Here is a 19,356-nt window from a genome sequence, read left to right on the forward strand (position 1 = left end):
TGCTCTGTATTTCGGCTTCAATCTCACACAGCTCTGTATTCCTGCTTCAATCTCACACTGCTCTGTATTTCGGCTTCAATCTCACACAGCTCTGTATTCCTGCTTCAATCTGACACAGCTATGTATTCCTGCTACAATCTCACACAGCTCTGTATTCATGCTTCAGTCTGCTCTGTATTTCGGCTTCAATCTCACACAGCTCTATTTCGGCTTCAATCTCACACAGCTCTATTTCTGCTTCAATCTCACACAGCTCTGTATTTCTGCTTCAATCTCACACAGCTCTGTATTTCTGCTTCAATCTCACACAGCTCTGTATTCCTGCTTCAATCTCACACAGCTCTGTATTCCTGCTTCAATCTCACACAGCTCTGTATTTCGACTTGTACAGGAACAGTGGACCCTGGAGCAGATCTGCGGTGGTCCATCATCGTTCCAGACAACAGACAAGACACTCAACATGCTGGTCAACTTCATCTTGCCGCTCTGCATCCGAGTTGGGTGTGGTCGGAGAGGTGAGTCAGGCTAAAGATAATAATACCCTGAGGAAAACTACTTCTAATAATTTCTCAATAGGCCAGCGTAAAAGTGTTTATTTGTTCATCAACATCACAACCATTTACTCTCGTAATCTTATATATAAAAGGGATTTATGTGGTCACAATTTTCTGATTAAAAAGTTTTGATTGACTGTGCTAGCTACTCAAGTATCCAGGCTAAGTTTAAGAAAACATTAGATCCTGGTGAGAATCTGTCTCAGACATGAAGGTGATGCAAAGTATTTACAACCTGGAGGGAGTGAGTTAATGCCGCTTTTAACAGTATTCCAGTTATATTGCCGCGTGTCCGCTTAATGTGGGAGGAAAGCCCGAAGTGATACAGGTCTCAGACGTTTACCACTTCTGTAAAACCCACGAGCACGAGTATGGTGCTGACAACCTAAAAACATAATCGGGGCAAACCGGGATTTGAACCCACAATCATAGGTTTCTGGCATGCCCAAGGGACGCAACTTACACAACTGGGCCATCTGTGCCCCCTTTACAACCAGCATGTGACATATTTCTGAAGAACTACAATGTTAGCATGTGTGCAGCATGGGCTGGGGCGGTCAGGTAGCCGAGTGGTTAAAAAGTTCACTTGTTATGCCAAAGACCCAGGTTCGATTCCCGACATGGGTACAATGTATGAAGCCCATTTCTGCCGTGAAGTTACTGGAATATGGCTAAAAGCAGCCTTAAATCAAACTCACTCGCTCCGTCACTCACTCACTCACTCACTCACTCACTCACTCACTCAAGCATGGGGCAATGTTGTTCACATGTAAGACTGTATGCTGTAACAGTGCTGTATATACTGTTCCACATTCTGTAACAAAGTATTACACATACTTTTAACTGTTACCTGTACTGCCAGACACATTGTTACACATCTGTATATGTTACTCCAGACATCCCGAAGTTGGAAGAGAGAGATGTGGTGTTTATTCTGACTCTCATCACCAATCTGTTGAGTCCGTCGTCGAAGACTCCGGCCACGCAGAACAACACGAAGAACACCCTGACCATCAACGAGTACGGCAGGTGCAGCAGCCTCTCCAACACCGACAAGAACACGGCCAAGCTGGTCAGCGATCACCAGCAACAGGTGGCCTATGTAGGTGAGTACCAACAGGTGCCCTATGTAGGTGAGCAGTGCAGCAGGTGCCCTATGTAGGTGAGTACCAACAGGTGCCCTATGTAGGTGAGCAGTGCAGCAGGTGCCCTATGTAGGTGAGTAACAGCAGGTGCCGTATGTCGGTGAGATACTTGGTACACATTGGAAACTTCTCTTCTTACCGTACATACTTCTGTAAATGTTTCTATGGTTTGCATATATTTTGGCTGTGAGTATATAGAGAATACTACACTCATTCTCGTTAGATACCATTTTTACGAAACGAGTGGACTTTCTATGGTATCTGACCGAGCGAAAGCGAGGTCAGATACCATAGAAAGTTCACGAGTTTCGTAAAAATGGTATCTAACGAGAATGAGTGTGGTATTTTATTTATTACCCACGTTAAATATATATTTAAGTGTAAATACATAACAACTTTCGTTAGTTGACAGACCAAACTGAAACCGGTTGCAAAATCTGGTTGTGCATGAATATTGATATATGACCAAATATGGGCATTGTTGACATGTTTATGCATACGCATTAACAACATGCGCCTGCTGTTCTGTTTGCAAACAAACCAGCACCGACGCTCAAGATCCTTTTGGAAGAAAGTCTTCAACTTATGGTAATTCAAGCGCCATGTTGTTAGTACGCAGGACACCGATAAGAAAATTTGAAATGTCACATTAGCGCCGCGCTTTGAATATCGGACCAACAGTCGGTCACACTGCAGGGGTCCTGTCTGTGCAATCAAAATGGCTCGGTTTCCTTGATCTATCAGCTGAATTTATATCATGTCCGTACCATTTTGGAAGAGGGAAATCAGACTGTTCGCCAAAGACATTCATGTTAACTGTACCACCCTTTACTGAAGACGTGAAAATCAACAAACTCAAGTCTGCTTGCATGTCAGTGACAGCTTCGAACGATCAAAGGGCAAGGTCGCCACCGGAATAAGAAAAGACAACCGCGATTCACTCACAGCGTTTTACGCTAGAGATAGGGAATGTTACTGTTCACATTTGGGATGTTTGGGGCCACAAAATCAGAAGTCAGGCACACTTCCACGGAGTTTTCGAATGATTTTTATCGGAACTGTGAACTTTAAGTGATCTGGTCGTGCTGTCGTGTTCGTTCATTCATGAACAACACCTACCGAAACAGCGCCACAAAATACGCTTCAAAGGGGACACCGATGGCACGACCGGATCATCCCAAGTAAGTCTAGATATCTGTCCAGATAGTTTAAACAGACTTCATTTCACCACGCTTATCCTTTTACGTTAAATCAAATTGAAAGTTGCGAAAATGGTCGGGTGCGTCACGCTCAAGGGACGCGCTCGATCGGCAGTCGTAAATTTGTAAATCGATTTATAGATCTAGCTCGATTATACGTCTGTAGGAGCTCTATGCATAACTTATATTGAATGCAAACCGAATTTGATGCGTGTGACTATCTTGTTTGGTTTAATAAAGTGTTTGTAAATATCTCTCGTTCTCATGAATTTCTTCAGTTTTGCCTTGATGTCGCAAAATGAATGACGTCTCGCGATTTTTTATGAATGAAAAAAGTAGTCCCGGTGTGACAGAGGTCACGGTTATCCAATCAAAACGAATAAAACAAGGTCAACCTTGTACGACACACGTGTGACGTACGGATTTAGTATCTTACCACCTGTATCTTCACCACGTGGGTAATAAATACCGGTAACTACTGTGTTCCAGTAAGAGCTAGTTGTTAGTAGAAGTGATGTTATGGGTTATGTTCATTTGACATTTCAGGCCTGGAGATTCTTCTCATCTGTTTCGACAAGCAGCTGGCATCCGAGTGGCATAGAGTGTCCAAGTGTATCCAGATGCTGGCGTCCAAGGGGAAAGGTGGGTGGCAGGTTGGGTGGCAGGTTGGGTGGCAGGTTGGATGGAAGGTTGGATGGAAGGGTGGGTGGAAGGTTGGGCAGAATGTGAGTGGAAGGTGGATGGAAGGTGGGTGGATGGTGGATGGCAGGTTGGGTGGAAGGTGGGTGGAAGGTGGGTGGAAGGTTGGATGGAAGGTTGGATGGAAAGTGGATGGAAGGTTGGGTGGAAGGTTGGGTGGAAGGTGGGTGGAAGGTTGGGTGGAAGGTGGGTGGAAGGTTGGGTGGAAGGTTGGATGGAAGGTTGGATGGAAAGTGGATGGAAGGTTGGGTGGAAGGTTGGGTGGAAGGTGGGTGGAAGGTTGGGTGGAAAGTTGGGTGGAAGGTGGGTGGAAGGTTGGATGGAAGGTTGGGTGGAAGGTTGGGTGGAAGGTGGGTGGAAGGTGGGTGGAAGGTGGATGGCAGGTTGGGTGGAAGGTGGGTGGAAGGTGGATGGAAGGTTGGGTGGAAGGTTGGGTGGAAGGTGGGTGGAAGGTTGGGTGGAAGGTGGGTGGAAGGTTGGGTGGAAGGTGGGTGGAAGGTTGGATGGAAGGTGGATGGAAGGTTGGATGGAAGGTGGATGGAAGGTTGGGTGGAAGGTGGGTGGAAGGTGGGTGGAAGGTGGATGGAAGGTTGGGTGGAAGGTTGGGTGGAAGGTGGGTGGAAGGTGGGTGGAAGGTGGATGGAAGGTTGGGTGGAAGGTGGGTGGAAGGTGGGTGGAAGGTGGATGGCAGGTTTGATGGAAGGTGGGTGGAAGGTTTGATGGAAAGTGGGTGGAAGGTTTGATGGAAGGTGGATGGAAGGTGGGTGGAAGGTTTGATGGAAGGTGGATGGAAGGTTGGGTGGAAGGTTGGATGGAAGGTGGGTGGAAGGTTTGATGGAAGGTGGATGGAAGGTGGGTGGAAGGTTGGATGGAAAGTGGGTGGAAGGTGGGTGGGAGGTTGGGTGGAAAGGGTGGTGGAAGGTTGGATGGAAGGTGGGTGGAAGGTAGAGTGGAAGGTGGATGGAAGGTTGAGTGGAAGGTGGGTGGAAGGTTGAGTGGAAGGTAGAGTGGAAGGTGGGTGGAAGGTAGAGTGGAAGGTTGGGTGGAAGGTGGATGGAAGGTTGGATGGAAGGTGGATGGAAGGTTGGATGGAAGGTGGGTGGAAGGTTGGATGGAAGGTGGATGGAAGGTTGGATGGAAGGTGGATGGAAGGTTGGGTGGAAGGTGAGTGGAAGGTTGGGTGGAAGGTGGATGGAAGGTTGGGTGGAAGGTGGGTGGAAGGTGGGTGGAAGGTGGATGGAAGGTTGGGTGGAAGGTTGGGTGGAAGGTGGATGGAAGGTTGGGTGGAAGGTGGGTGGAAGGTGGATGGCAGGTTTGATGGAAGGTGGATGGAAGGTGGGTGGAAGGTTGGATGGAAAGTGGGTGGAAGGTTTGATGGAAGGTGGATGGAAGGTGGGTGGAAGGTTTGATGGAAGGTGGATGGAAGGTGGGTGGAAGGTTGGGTGGAAGGTTGGATGGAAGGTGGGTGGAAGGTTTGATGGAAGGTGGATGGAAAGTGGGTGGAAGGTTGGATGGAAAGTGGGTGGAAGGTTGAGTGGAAGGTGGGTGGGAGGTTGGGTGGAAGGTGGGTGGAAGGTTGGGTGGAAGGTGGATGGAAGGTTGAGTGGAAGGTGGGTGGGAGGTTGGGTGGAAAGGGTGGTGGAAGGTTGGATGGAAGGTTGGGTGGAAGGTGGGTAGAAGGTGGATGGAAGGTTGAGTGGAAGGTGGGTGGAAGGTTGAGTGGAAGGTAGAGTGGAAGGTGGGTGGAAGGTAGAGTGGAAGGTTGGGTGGAAGGTTGAGTGAGAGGTGGGTGGAAGGTTGGGTGGAAGGTGGGTGGAAGGTTGGGTGGAAGGTGGATGGAAGGTTGAGTGGAAGGTGGGTGGGAGGTTGGGTGGAAAGGGTGGTGGAAGGTTGGATGGAAGGTGGGTGGAAGGTAGAGTGGAAGGTAGAGTGGAAGGTGGGTGGAAGGTAGAGTGGAAGGTTGGGTGGAAGGTGGATGGAAGGTTGGATGGAAGGTGGATGGAAAGTTGGATGGAAGGTGGATGGAAGGTTGGGTGGAAGGTGAGTGGAAGGTTGGGTGGAAGGTGGATGGAAGGTTGGGTGGAAGGTGGGTGGAAGGTTGAGTGGAAGGTAGAGTGGAAGGTGGGTGGAAGGTAGAGTGGAAGGTTGGGTGGAAGGTGGATGGAAGGTTGGATGGAAGGTGGATGGAAAGTTGGATGGAAGGTGGATGGAAGGTTGGGTGGAAGGTGAGTGGAAGGTTGGGTGGAAGGTGGATGGAAGGTTGGGTGGAAGGTGGATGGAAGGTTGGATGGAAGGTGGATGGAAGGTTGGATGGAAGGTGGGTGGAAGGTTGGATGGAAGGTGGATGGAAGGTTGGATGGAAGGTGGATGGAAGGTTGGGTGGAAGGTGGATGGAAGGTTGGATGGAAGGTGGGTGGAAGGTTGGATGGAAGGTGGGTGGAAGGTGAGTGGAAGGTGGGTGGAAGGTGGGTGGAAGGTGGGTGGAAGGTGAGTGGAAGGTGGATGGAAGGTGGATGGAAGGTTGGGTGGAAGGTGGGTGGAAGGTGAGTGGAAGGTGGGTGGAAGGTGAGTGGAAGGTGGAGGGAAGGTTGGGTGGAAGGTGAGTGGAAGGTGGGTGGAAGGTGAGTGGAAGGTTGGGTGGAAGGTGAGTGGAAGGTTGGGTGGAAGGTGGGTGGAAGGTTGGGTGGAAGGTTGGGTGGAAGGTGGGTGGAAGGTTGAGTGGAAGGTGAGTGGAAGGTTGGGTGGAAGGTGGGTGGAAGGTTGGGTGGAAGGTGGGTGGAAGGTTGGGTGGAAGGTGGGTGGAAGGTGAGTGGAAGGTGGGTGGAAGGTTGGGTGGAAGGTTGGGTGGAAGGTGGATGGAAGGTTGGGTGGAAGGTGAGTGGAAGGTGGGTGGAAGGTTGGGTGGAAGGTGAGTGGAAGGTGGGTGGAAGGTGAGTGGAAGGTGGGTGGAAGGTTGGGTGGAAGGTGGGTGGAAGGTGAGTGGAAGGTGGGTGGAAGGTTGGGTGGAAGGTTGGGTGGAAGGTGGATGGAAGGTTGGGTGGAAGGTGGATGGAAGGTTGGATGGAAGGTGGGTGGAAGGTGAGTGGAAGGTGGGTGGAAGGTTGGGTGGAAGGTGGGTGGAAGGTGGGTGGAAGGTGAGTGGAAGGTTGGGTGGAAGGTGAGTGGAAGGTGGGTGGAAGGTGAGTGGAAGGTGGGTGGAAGGTGGGTGGAAGGTGGGTGGAAGGTTGGGTGGAAGGTGAGTGGAAGGTTGGGTGGAAGGTGGGTGGAAGGTTGGGTGGAAGGTTGGGTGGAAGGTGGGTGGAAGGTTTGTGGAAGGCGGGTGGAAGGTTGGGTGGAAGGTGGGTGGAAGGTTGGATGGAAGGTGGATGGAAGGTTGGGTGGAAGGTGAGTGGAAGGTGAGTGGAAGGTGAGTGGAAGGTTGGGTGGAAGGTGAGTGGAAGGTTGGGTGGAAGGTGGATGGAAGGTTGGGTGGAAGGTTGGGTGGAAGGTGAGTGGAAGGTGAGTGGAAGGTTGGGTGGAAGGTTGGGTGGAAGGTTGGTTGGATGGACGGTGGATGGAAGATTGGATGGACGGTTGGATGGAAGGTTGGATGGAAGGTGGGTGGAAGGTTTGTGGAAGGCGGGTGGAAGGTTGGGTGGAAGGTGGGTGGAAGGTTGGATGGAAGGTGGATGGAAGGTTGGATGGAAGGTGGGTGGAAGGTTTGTGGAAGGCGGGTGGAAGGTTGGGTGGAAGGTGGGTGGAAGGTTGGATGGAAGGTGGATGGACGGTGGGTGAAAGGTTGGTTGGATGGACGATGGGTGGAAGGTTGGATGGAAGGTGGATGGAAGGTTTGGTTGAAGGTGGGTGGAGCCTCCACCAGTCTGGTAGGGCTGAAGAAGTCCTGGTTCTGAAGTTCAGGACAAAAACATTATTAAAGTATACATACTTTTTGCAAAATCATACTTAAGCACAAGCTTTCAAGGTTTAATGATGTGATGATTTGTGAGGTCGACCCTTTGCAGATCTTTGAAATAAGTATGATATTTTGGCTTACATTACAACATTAGATTTGACACGTGAACAGGATAAAAATTGTCAAATTTCAAAAAATAAAATTTCTTTTCATCAAATTTATTCAAGCTGGCTTTGTTCTCCTTTGGCTTCAGTGCATTGTTTGGGTGCAAGGTAGCATAATGTTAGGTTTATGTGTGAATTTGGGGCTGTATCAACTTGGAATTCAGACTGTTGGTACCATTCCCATTATTTATTCTGAGAAGCATCACACATGCAGAGTGAGTGTTTTGTATGACTTACTGTAATGCGTCTTGGCTCGGGTATAGCGTTGGTTGTGTGTTGTGTTTCAGTGAGCCTGCCACTGTGGAAGTTCCTGGACTTCCTCGTCACTCACAGACCGTCCTTGTTCCTGTTGCTGCAGACCTTTGTCCAGTTCAGGGTGAGTTCCACCCACAGACCATCTTGTTGCTGACTATCAGCCTGTGTGGACAGCTTATTCAGTACTGACATTTGATACAGGGTGTTGACAGATGATACTGTGTGTTTACTGATGATACACCATGTTGACAAATGATACTCTATATGAATACAGACTGTGTTGACACTGATGTATGTAGCCTTTGTTGACAGATGATAGAATTTATATATCCTGTGTTGACATATGAAACAATATATATGGCCTGTGTTGACAGATGGCACAATATATATAACCTGTGTTGACAGATGACACAATGTATATATCCTGTGTTGACAGATGACACAATGTATATCTCCCATGTTGACAGCTGATACAATGTATATATCCCGAGTTGACAGATGACACAATGTATATATCCCGTGTTGACAAATGACACAATGTATTTATCCTGTGTTGACAGATGACGCAATGTATATATCCCATGTTGACAAATGACACAATGTATATATCCCGTGTTGACAAATGACACAATGTATATATCCCATGTTGACAGATGATACAATGTATATAGCCTGTTGACAGATGACACAATGTATATATCCTGTGTTGACAGATGGACACAATGTATATATCCCATGTCGACAGATGACACAATGTATATATCCCGTGTTGACAGATGACACAATGCATATATCCCATGTCGACAGAAGACACAATGTATATATCCCATGTCGACAGATGACACAATGTATAGATCCCGTGTTGACAGATGACACAATGTATATATCCAGTGTTGACAGATGACACAATGTATATATCCCATGTTGACAAATGACACAATGTACATATCCCATGTTGACAGATGATGAAGGTGAACTGTGACACGGCCCAGGAGTACTACCTCCAGCAGACGGTGAAGGACAAGCTCATGGGGTACAGCTTCACCCACCCCAAGTCTGTGGGGACCATCCTGCTGCACCTGGCCACAGACCTGAAGGCTCTCCGCGACGACCTGCCCAACAGCACTGGGGGTGAGCCACACACACACACACACACACACACACACACACACACACACACACACAGCACACAAACACACAGCGCACGCACACACACAAACACACAGCGCGCGCGCACACACACACACACACACAGCACACACACACACACACACACACACACACACACACACACACACACACACACACACACATACACACACACTAATCAGTACCACTTATGGAATGTATTTCCCAAGGATTGTTTCACTTGAGAGAAATATATGTGGATTAAGATTTACCAAACAAATATTTCAGAATTATTTTTTCACTATTGATTTCTCTTTTTGGGTTGGTTATCAAATTATTTTTTTAAAACAGACTTACAAAAGAGTGAAAAGAGCACAGCAAACATCTAAAGATAAACAAATTTTGTCTGACAAAAATGAATGCGTGAAACTGTTTACATAAAAAAAATTGGGATTCCAACTTAGAATTGGTCCCCAGTAACCTATGCTGGTCGTATAACTTTTATCCATACCCCTTCTGTGTGGATTGTTACTTATATGAATCACTGGTTTGTCTGGTCCAGACTTGATTATTACTAGCCACTGTCATATGGCTGGAATATTGCTTCGTGCAGCCTAGACAACAAACAAACAAACATGCACTCCTTATCACAGTATTACTGTTACATAGTGGATGTGTTAGCGACACGTCCATGAAGATCGTGATCAGATCTTCCTGAAGGGATGGTAAGCTTGAGTCGTTGTACCTCTAATGTACCACTAATTTTTGAACTCACCAAAACACTTGAATCAAGAGCCATATTATGCAGCAGGTTACCGATCAAGAACTGCAACTTTTGCGACAGATCACTCAGACTACTCCCACACCCACCCCGACCACCGTCCACGGACCAGCATCACCGAGATCACGGCCGAGATCCTCGGACACCCCAAACCTAACCTGGCCGGTGTCGGCAAAAGAGCCAGCAGAGGTATGTGAAAAACCTTTCTCAATAGATGTATTGACCCGTGAAGATTCCGGGGTAGAAAAGGTCTTCAGCAACCCATGCTTGCCGTAAAAGGTGACTATGCTTGTCGTAAAAGGCGACTAACGGGATCGGGTGGTCAGGCTCCCTGACTTGGTTGATGCATGTCATCGATCCCAATTGCGTGGATCGAGGCTCATGATATTAATCACTGGATTGTCTGGTCCAGACTCGATTATTTACAGACCGCCGTCACATAGCTGGAATATTGCTGAGAGCGGCGTTAAACAACAAACCAACCAACCAATAGATGTAGCCTTGACCTCTTGGGATTCTGGGACTTCGTCGGTGTAAAACTTACCCCTGAATTTTAAACTCTTTAATCAAAATCAGAGTGTGATCACTTACCTTTGCAGATATCTTCCACAAACTGACTCAAACACACACACACACAATTTATTTTGATATTCCCTTGGTAAACTGCAGTAAAACGAATCTGCAAACCCCAAATAGGATTTGACTTACAGAATCAAAACTAAGGTCTTTAAATGTAGTCACAAATTGAAGTCTTTTTTTTCTTCATCTTCTTCAGCATGACTTGTTGCTCATGATATAATAAATAATAATTTTCCTCTTGTAAAGTGCATAACTTCACGTGTAGTGTATGCCCGAAATAATTTTCATTCTCAGCTTCCTGGGGAGTATACAACCCAAGCTGCCATCTCATTACCATCTCTTCCAAATATTAATTGTTTGATTATTTACATTTTGTCATCATATGGAAGCAGTGTTCATTAACTGCCTGCCAGCCTGTCCGCGGCTAGTAGCTTTTCTGGCTGCATGAAATTTTCCTCAACCTTCTCGACTGTCTAGCAGATAATTTTAAGATGACTTATGGATTCAGTTTTAACATAACTCCTTGTAGATTCTTTAGGAATTACCGTATTCGACATAATAAGCGCCCAGGGCGCTCTCAAAAATAGAAATATTAGAATATTACTTTGGTGGAAATAACAGAGTTGAAAGATAAATTTTGTGGTTTATGCTGACGGCCTGAACTGTTTATATACGACAGATATATTTTTCCTGAATTTAATTGCCCATAATTAAGGGTGTATATAACACACGAGTGTGTATTATACACGAATAAATAAGTCTTGTGTACATTGATCAATCAGAAGGGGTGCTAATTGGGATTGTTCACTTGCCAATATATTAGCAAATATCGCCGTGGGCGCTTATTAGAGCGGGGCGCTTATTACCTTGAATACGGTATTTGCAGTATTTAAACTGAACCAAGACCTGATTTGTCTCTTAGTTAAGCTATTTTTCCATATTCATCATGCTTGAATGTAGACCGGTAACTTTGAAGATTGGCAGGCAACACTTATGGGTCACCTGCCCGACTGTTTTGTTGGGTTTTAAAGTTATTCGAACACTGTATGATGGAATATTGCTGAGTGCAGTGTGAGACAACAAACGAGCTTGCTGGCTGGGATATTAACATTCAGTGTTGACTCTCTGTATACAGGCACCATCTTCTCCCAGTCCAGCACCACCTCCAGCGCCCCACTGAGGCAGACCACCGTGGTATCAAGTGATGGCAACGACAGCCCCACCGTGACACGGAGGAAGTCCAGCAAACGCATCTCCACCAAGGAGGGCACTCGTATCCTGGAGAAGTTCAACAGGAAAAACACAGTTGATGATACATCACCTGGTATGTCGCATGATAACCTTTCCATGGCCAAAACGTTTTGATACGTTTTGATTTTTCTAGTTTTGAAAACACTCTTTTGTTTTAACAGCTGACTACCAATCTAGGATTAAACTTAATGAAATATGAGCTCTTAAACCATTTTCGTCCTCGGAACATCGGACATTTATTAACATTTTGTCATGTTTATAATTTTAATATCTTCAAAAGTTGCATATGTAGATGAGGCAGAACTGATTCATTGGACCACAGAAAGTTGTATCTTCAGATGTGTTGTCCGAAAGATATGATGCGGGATGTCTATAATAACAAAAAAGCAAGATCATAATAAAAGATACGAATCGGCTAAATACATGGTGAAAATTTGTAACAATTGATACCAGATTCATTGCTGTCTTGAAAACCAAATTTACATTACATTTGAATACTATCTGGTTGTCCTCAATAAAATATGCCGGCTGTGCTTAGGATAAAAATCTTAATTACTTAATTCTGGTGGCAAGTTTTCGATCTGACAAAATCAATTTTTTAAGATTTATGGTTCAGATTAATAAAATACCACTCTAATCATCATACTTAACTCAGAAACGATATCGGCATTGTAGGTATAGAAATGAGTTGAGTAAAAAAGACTCGAAATTGCCACATCACCAGCTGTAAGGATCATTGCAAAGTGAGATCACTTGTCAAATTAATGTCCTTAAGGGTGCAAACACTTCCATAATTTACTATTTCAGGGTGAGCAAATAATGCGAATAAATGTTTTCTAGAGATGCCAACCCTAATTAATTTTTGGAGTAATCCCTGGCAAAAGAGCATCACTGGTGCATTAACGATTTGCTCTCGGTGATATCTTATGCATGTAAATACATCGTAAAAAAACGACTATAATTGGGGAATAACTTGAGGACATGCGTAATAGCGTAATTTTAGGTTCAAGATCATAACTATTATGCCAAAATCGTAATGGTTAGTATCTTTATGCTTTATACTTCTGAACTGCTCCATTTAATTCTCCGAGACAAACCAAGGAAGCACATTTCCCATCTAACACGTACATGTTTGTCGATGACAACTGAATTCATTGGATTACAATGTGACCTGGCTGATTGCGTGGTGGATTGTGGCTAATGCAAAGAAACACCATTTTTTCCCAATCTCATTAAAATCAGATCTTAGTTCTCGCTGCCGCTAAACAAAGATCTGAGGACATCCCATTACCGGGTCACGTCAGACCGACCTTTGGCAAACTCTGACCGACTAATGGAATTACTGACAAGAAATCGACATTAGCCAATCAGAATGATGCTTTCTCATGCTTTACGGCACTAATTTCAAATTGGCGACTACGCTTCGAAACATATTTTGACAAATTCTTGCTTAAAAATTTAAAACCTGAACAAAAGAACATTCTGGAATGGCTAATATATGATCTAGATTGTATAGATTCAATCGTTAAGCCCGTAACTATTGTTCGGAATACCCTGTTTTAAAGATTTCGAGGCTGCATGATGAGAAATCACATTCCGACTGTCACTTTCATGATCTGGTAAGCGAAGCTCTGATTGGTCGGATGAAAGGTCGTTCTGACGTGACCTCAAATGGGATGTCCTCAGATCTTTGTTTAGCGATAGCAAGAACTAAGATCTGAGTTTAATGAGATTGTTTTTTTCCTGGTCTCATCTGGAATTGTATCTTGTCTCCCTCAGCCAAGTCACCCAATACAACCTTCTGACAAATCCTGTTATGTGTCTTTTAGGGACTTGTGTTATCCTTGGAACTAGTGTTTATGAGTTTGCAAAGATTATTTGACATGTGCTTGTTTTCAGAGCCTCCAACGCCGACCTCACCTCGGCTCCAGCGCCAAGCGACCATCTGTCTGAGAGGGCACCTGTCTAAGCAGACGAGTCTTGATGACCCTGCCAGAGTGGTGTTTGAGAATGAAGAAGTTGACACTGCCAATGGAGCAGGTAGGTTCTCAAAGTATTTCATTGTTGCGATGGTTTTTTTTTTCAGTCTTGCTTTGAATAATTTGATCAATGGAAATGACTCCTCCTGGGGCAAAAGGAATTGTTTCCGAATTCACGTTTTATGACATGTCACTCACTGCTGATGGCTAAGCCAAATGGGTGGGGGGGGCCACAATGTTGTTCAACTGGGATGTGACTGCCTTGTATGATGTAATGTCACTTCACATTAGAAAGTCTGGCATATATGCACATTTATATCAATTTGCCCCAAACATAGAATACTAAATATTGTGGAGGCACATGGCCCTGTGCACACCGCACAGGTCCGAATCAGGTGAAGTTAAGTAACGTTGGTTGCGGAGAATAGTTCACTGGGTGACCTTCTTCGGGAGCTTGACTCCTGAGAATTTCTTTGGTCCTGCCCCACACTGAAGCACATGTGGTGTCAGCTAAGGCAAGTGACATTGTTTGAAATACGTCTTTGTTCACCCAGCTTTTGGTGTGTAATCAGTGCCCTGTGCACTTTAAACATTGACCAGCCGCATCATACCCAGAGACGTTAAAAGATGGTACTTGTTGTTACCCTGTCTGGTGCTTGACATTAAGGGGGTAAAACATGGACTGGTCAGCTTGGAGTATACTGTGTCTGAGTGGGGTATTCATGTTAAACTGCGGCATGGTACCTCAGTGAGCTAGCACTACAAATCGGCATCAATCCAGACTAGTACAGGCACTCACACACATGCATGCACGTCGCTATATAAGAGCAATAATTTTGGACGTGACGTTAAACACAATTTCACCTCACCTAATAACCTGACAAAGGGGATGCTTATTAAGACACAGCAGGTTAAGTTGTTTTCCGAGATCGAATGGGAGTGAACAAACTTAGTCTGAACTCTTTGAAACTAATCGTATATTTCGATAACAGCCACCAGTCCATTATTTACACCTTCGGCGCTTCTGTTTCCGATATATACGGTGTAATATACACAAGGACGTGTGGATTGTCATGTAAATATGGGGGTGCTTGTAAATGTTACTTACATATTGGTCAAAAGACAAAAAGTTGATCAGGTTCTTTGAGTGGCATTTCATAGTTGGTGTGAATAAATAAGAAGTCCTTGTGGTGAAATAGCTTCAGAAGTGCATTGCCTTTGTCATGAGGTGCAGAAACATGTCAACCTTCCATACGTATATGACCCCATATTTTACCTTGGTGAACATCACTTTTCTGGTCCATCACCTGATTGTCTGGTTTGAGTACTGCTGTGTGGCATCATGCAACAAAACAAATACTTCCTTTTTTATGCAAACTGTGAGTAGCAGGTGCTACTGGTAGAACAGGACATGGCAATCCTTGTCACAAACACCTGGTGTCATCACTGATTTTTAGTGATCCATTTATATAATTTTCACGGCTATTTTGCCTTTTGCGATCGTTGGTTTTTGTTTCAGTGGATAATCAAGACTGGTTATTCACTGGCATTGATGTTTTGTTTGCTTGATTAGGGTGAAACATTGCCTCAATTGTAATGAAGAAGTTGATTATACAGAAGAACTTGACCTTGTTTTATCACACCAACTTCTAAATGTAAATGTACCCGAGAAGATTCCAGGGTAGAATAGGTCTTTAGCAACCCATGCTTGCCGTAAAAGGCGGCTATGCTTGTCGTAAAAGGCGACTAACGGGATCGGGTTGTCAGACTCGATGACTTGGTTAATGCATGTCATCGATCCCAAATGCGTGGATCGATGCTCATGATATTAATCACTGGATTGTCTGGTCCAGACTTGATTATTTACAGACCGCTGGAATATTGCTGAGTGCGGCGTTAAACAACAAACCAACCAACAAAATCTAAATGTCACTGAAAGGACTTACCATATTCACTGTATTATGCTTTCTGCCAGACATTTCCCCATTGGATGGTTGATTAATTTTTCAACTGATTATCTGTATCTCTGTTTCAGCCGGTGGTCGTCTGGCCGACCCGGACCTCGTGGCTGCACTGGCAGGCCTGGAGTCCGACCCAGGAACTCATCGCCTACAAAGACAAGATGCCAAGAGCAGAAAGACCTTCAAAATCAAGCGTACCAAAACCAAAACCTCGACCAATATCCGGCGGTTCATGTCTGCGAGACGTGGCCGGTATGAAGTGAGCGACCACGAGGGAAGTAGTGAAGACTCGCCCATTCGGACACCAGGGAGAATGTCTGACACAGCGGTCGTCTTCCATGACCGATCGTCCTTCACACTCCGCCGGCCGGGGGTCGCAGTGGCCCGCTCTGTCGAAACCATTCCTGAGTCTGTGGAAGTGAAGGTACACCCTAAAGCTGCACGTGTCTAGTGTACTAATGAACATCAGAGTTCCAAGTATTCGGTTGTGTTGTTAACGTTGATGTATTTGTACTCATTTTTTTTCTTTTTTTTTATCATTTAGCAGCCTAATGCTTAAATATTCATCTCTATTTTTGCTCCATGACGGTTATTTATTAACAGTGTATCATATAGCCAAACCATGTGATGGAGATTTGAACATGAGAGACTTGAAGTAGATTAAGATTTTCAGCGTTACTGATGGTTTATTTGGCAAAGCTTCTGTCCAAGACTTGAATCAGGACAAGACAGTCCCCAGAGCTCCTCAGGTTTGATAAAAAGTAGAATATTGATAAAATGACTAAAGACATTTTTTATTTTATGAATGGAGACAAGTGAAAAAACCCAAGTGATACAATACAATATGCTGTATCTCCAGAAAGTTCATTCTTGCCAAAACAACTTACTTGATATGCTAAGTGGCAGTGTAAATTTTATGACACATTTATCTCACTTCAAGTTGAGTTTGTCTCTATAAAAAACCTACAAACAAAGAGAACATGAGAATATTTTGTTAAATATCTTGAACACAATCGATGTGTTTATTGTCTCAGTATTATTCTTTGGGGTATTGAAGTGCTTCAGTAATTATGTAGAATCAAAGGATAGGATAGACTGAAGGTGCATGAGAGTTGTCTTCCTTTTGTTGCCAGGATCAGCTGGTCATGAGTTCAATCTCAGAGTTCTGTGATTATGATCCTTGGTTTGTCGGCAAACGTCTACGATCAGCACCACTTCAGGCTCTCCACCTTATTGAAACTGACATGCTGTGACGTAACTAAATACTGTTCAAATGGCGTTAAACACATCTAGCTCACTATATATTGTTCGTAGCAGTAAGATATCATGATGTAGCTTAGCGCCACAGTAAGGGATCGATACTTAGTATCTAGATCTTCACACTTACTGGTGATCGTGTGACGTATAGTTCGAAATTGGTCAGGAATAATATTAATCTACTGAGTTTTTGTCTAAACAGATTAATCATTCATCTTGTCCTTTTTCTCTGATTTTGCTCTTTTGAGATTGATTTATCTCTTTTTTACTACGATTTTCTCATATTTTGATCTGACCAAGTCACTGCTGAAATGGGGAACCTGCTAGCGTTGTTCCTCGTCTGTAGTGTTGTGGTGATCTGTGATCTGTATGTTCCTAGGCTGGGTTTGTAATACTGATACAGGCTCAAGGTGGAAGCAAGTTTTAAATGATTAGTTGTCCCGAACTTACAAACTGATTTAGAAGGACTAATATTTGATGTTAAACAGTTAAACATAGCTTGCCCTGAAGTTTCAAAGAAATGATACACTTTGTACGCTTGAAAGATAAAATTAAGTGCCTATCCATTTATACTGTGAGATTTATCTCTGGGGGTTTATAGTGTCTGAATGTTCACAAATAGATCGTCTTAAGGCAATGATAAGTTAATTGATTTTCATTGGAATATTTAAATTAATTATGAGATGAAATTTTATTTGTTACCACTTACAAAGTGTTCAAGGCATCTTTGTGACAGATGTGATTCACATCAGTGTTCCCTGGCTGTAATTAACAATATTTTACTGGTAAAATTAGGCTCGGATCTTTAATTCTTGTGAATGCCAGTCCCTGTGGACCGGCAAATATGGTATCTTGTAAATCTTTGTTGTTGAACAAAACATTGTCGATTTTGAAAAAATATATACTTTTCAAATGAAGTAAACATGTCTGTTACCATCAGGGTTTCCCCATGACTATTTTTAAAACAAGGATAGGTTAATAATAGGTTAAGTAGTGAAAGCAGGATATCAAAAATAAAAAGAGAAAATTGTGATTGAATTTTGTGTTAATGACATGTAGATATAAAAAATTGAGTTACTTCAGAAATAACGTCACTGAATTTGTCAGACATGAAATTCACTGCATTGATATTGATGTTGAAAGAATTATAACCAGAAAAGTTTCATGTGATTTATAATATTATAAGTTGGGAGTGACAAAAGTTGGTGGGACTGGTTTGTAGGGTTGCTGGTCACTGGGACTGGGACTGGCAGTTTGAAAAGCCAGCAGGAACACTGCACATGTGACATGAATGCCTTGTGAACTTTGGTATATTTCATGAAGTAAGGGAGAGAACCGTGTAGCGACTTCCATCGTGTGGAGGTACTAGCTGTGAGGAGGGTGTTCGCTGGTGTAAATGGAAGTGATAAAAATCAATTGATTAATTTATATTGACCTAAAGTTGAAATGTTAGACTTGTTTGAGGGTTTAGTTAATTTGCTATTGTAGCGTCTCGGTCTCGGTCATCAGAATCCAAGGAGTCGCCCTTCTTGGTTGACTATGAAGCTGATATTTACGTGAAGTCTTATTTGGAGAACTGCTGAAAGTCTATGCCTCTGATACCATCCTGCCAAGGGTTCAAACTGTTGTCATCAACAATATATCATGTCCGCCCAATCCTTTTAGCCGAGTGACTGTATGATATAACAAACTGTTTTTGATTGGTTTGGAATGCAAGATTGAACCAATCAGTGTTTCCCTTGCTGAATACTCTTCACTTATCGAAGTGAGTCATACATGGATAATTGTTGTGACAAGTTTGTGTCGAGTCTTATTGTCGGTTACATCTGAAACAGGCCTTTGACGTCTGGATAGTGCTATTGGGGGAATATTGTTCACATTGAATATAGAAGAGTTATCCAAGGACGGTTTGTGACCATGGGACTCCAAATCAGTTACCCATCATCAGATCATAACATGCACGAGAAGGATCAGCTTGTCATGTTTTTAAGTTGTAGGTTTGCTATAAAGTTCAAATTGCAATGAAACAATTGTATTTTTATAACAGTAAATCTACACTGAGTGTGGAAGTAAATATAATAAGTGTTCACATTTTCTACTAGACAGTCGGGCAGGTAGAGAGAAATTTTACCTTTCCCTACAGAAATGTTACTTGTCACAGGATAGTGGGCAAGCAGATATTTCCAACACCATTTAGTGTTTCACAATCTGCTAATATTTGACACAGAAAGGTGACGCAGTGCAAATAGAGCCAAGAATCAACCTTGGACATGTTGGTATCTCGATATACTGATGCATTTATAAGCCAAACTGTACACAATATTGCAACATCACAAATGATGGTACACGTCAGTGATTGAGGTTGGTAAGGTGTAAAATTGGACATATTGTGTTTGTAATCATGGTAAAAAGTTCAGTTTGTGTGCATTTGGTATGTTTGCATCAGAAAATACAAGAAAGCTTAGGCCAATGTTTGACGATGCTAATGTGATTTGAAACCTTCCCTGATGGG

The 19,356-nt window shown here is 43.9% G+C and overlaps 1 protein-coding gene across 1 annotated transcript in view; it reads left to right on the top strand.

Moving 5' to 3' along the window:
* Positions 1–19,356, top strand: part of LOC139459877 (protein unc-80 homolog) — a 112,246-nt gene that overhangs the window by 83,364 nt on the left and 9,526 nt on the right. The window contains exons 48-56 of the mRNA XM_071241591.1: positions 392–515; positions 1,451–1,660; positions 3,445–3,540; positions 7,941–8,029; positions 8,871–9,039; positions 9,848–10,006; positions 11,532–11,720; positions 13,547–13,687; positions 15,662–16,011. Of these exons, the coding sequence (XP_071097692.1) occupies positions 392–515; positions 1,451–1,660; positions 3,445–3,540; positions 7,941–8,029; positions 8,871–9,039; positions 9,848–10,006; positions 11,532–11,720; positions 13,547–13,687; positions 15,662–16,011 (1,527 nt within the window). The remainder of the gene's footprint in view (positions 1–391; positions 516–1,450; positions 1,661–3,444; positions 3,541–7,940; positions 8,030–8,870; positions 9,040–9,847; positions 10,007–11,531; positions 11,721–13,546; positions 13,688–15,661; positions 16,012–19,356) is intronic.

The sequence above is a fragment of the Haliotis cracherodii genome, unplaced genomic scaffold, assembly GCF_022045235.1.
Source record: "Haliotis cracherodii isolate W230 unplaced genomic scaffold, xgHalCrac1.p SCAF_13, whole genome shotgun sequence".
NCBI lineage: Eukaryota > Metazoa > Mollusca > Gastropoda > Lepetellida > Haliotidae > Haliotis > Haliotis cracherodii.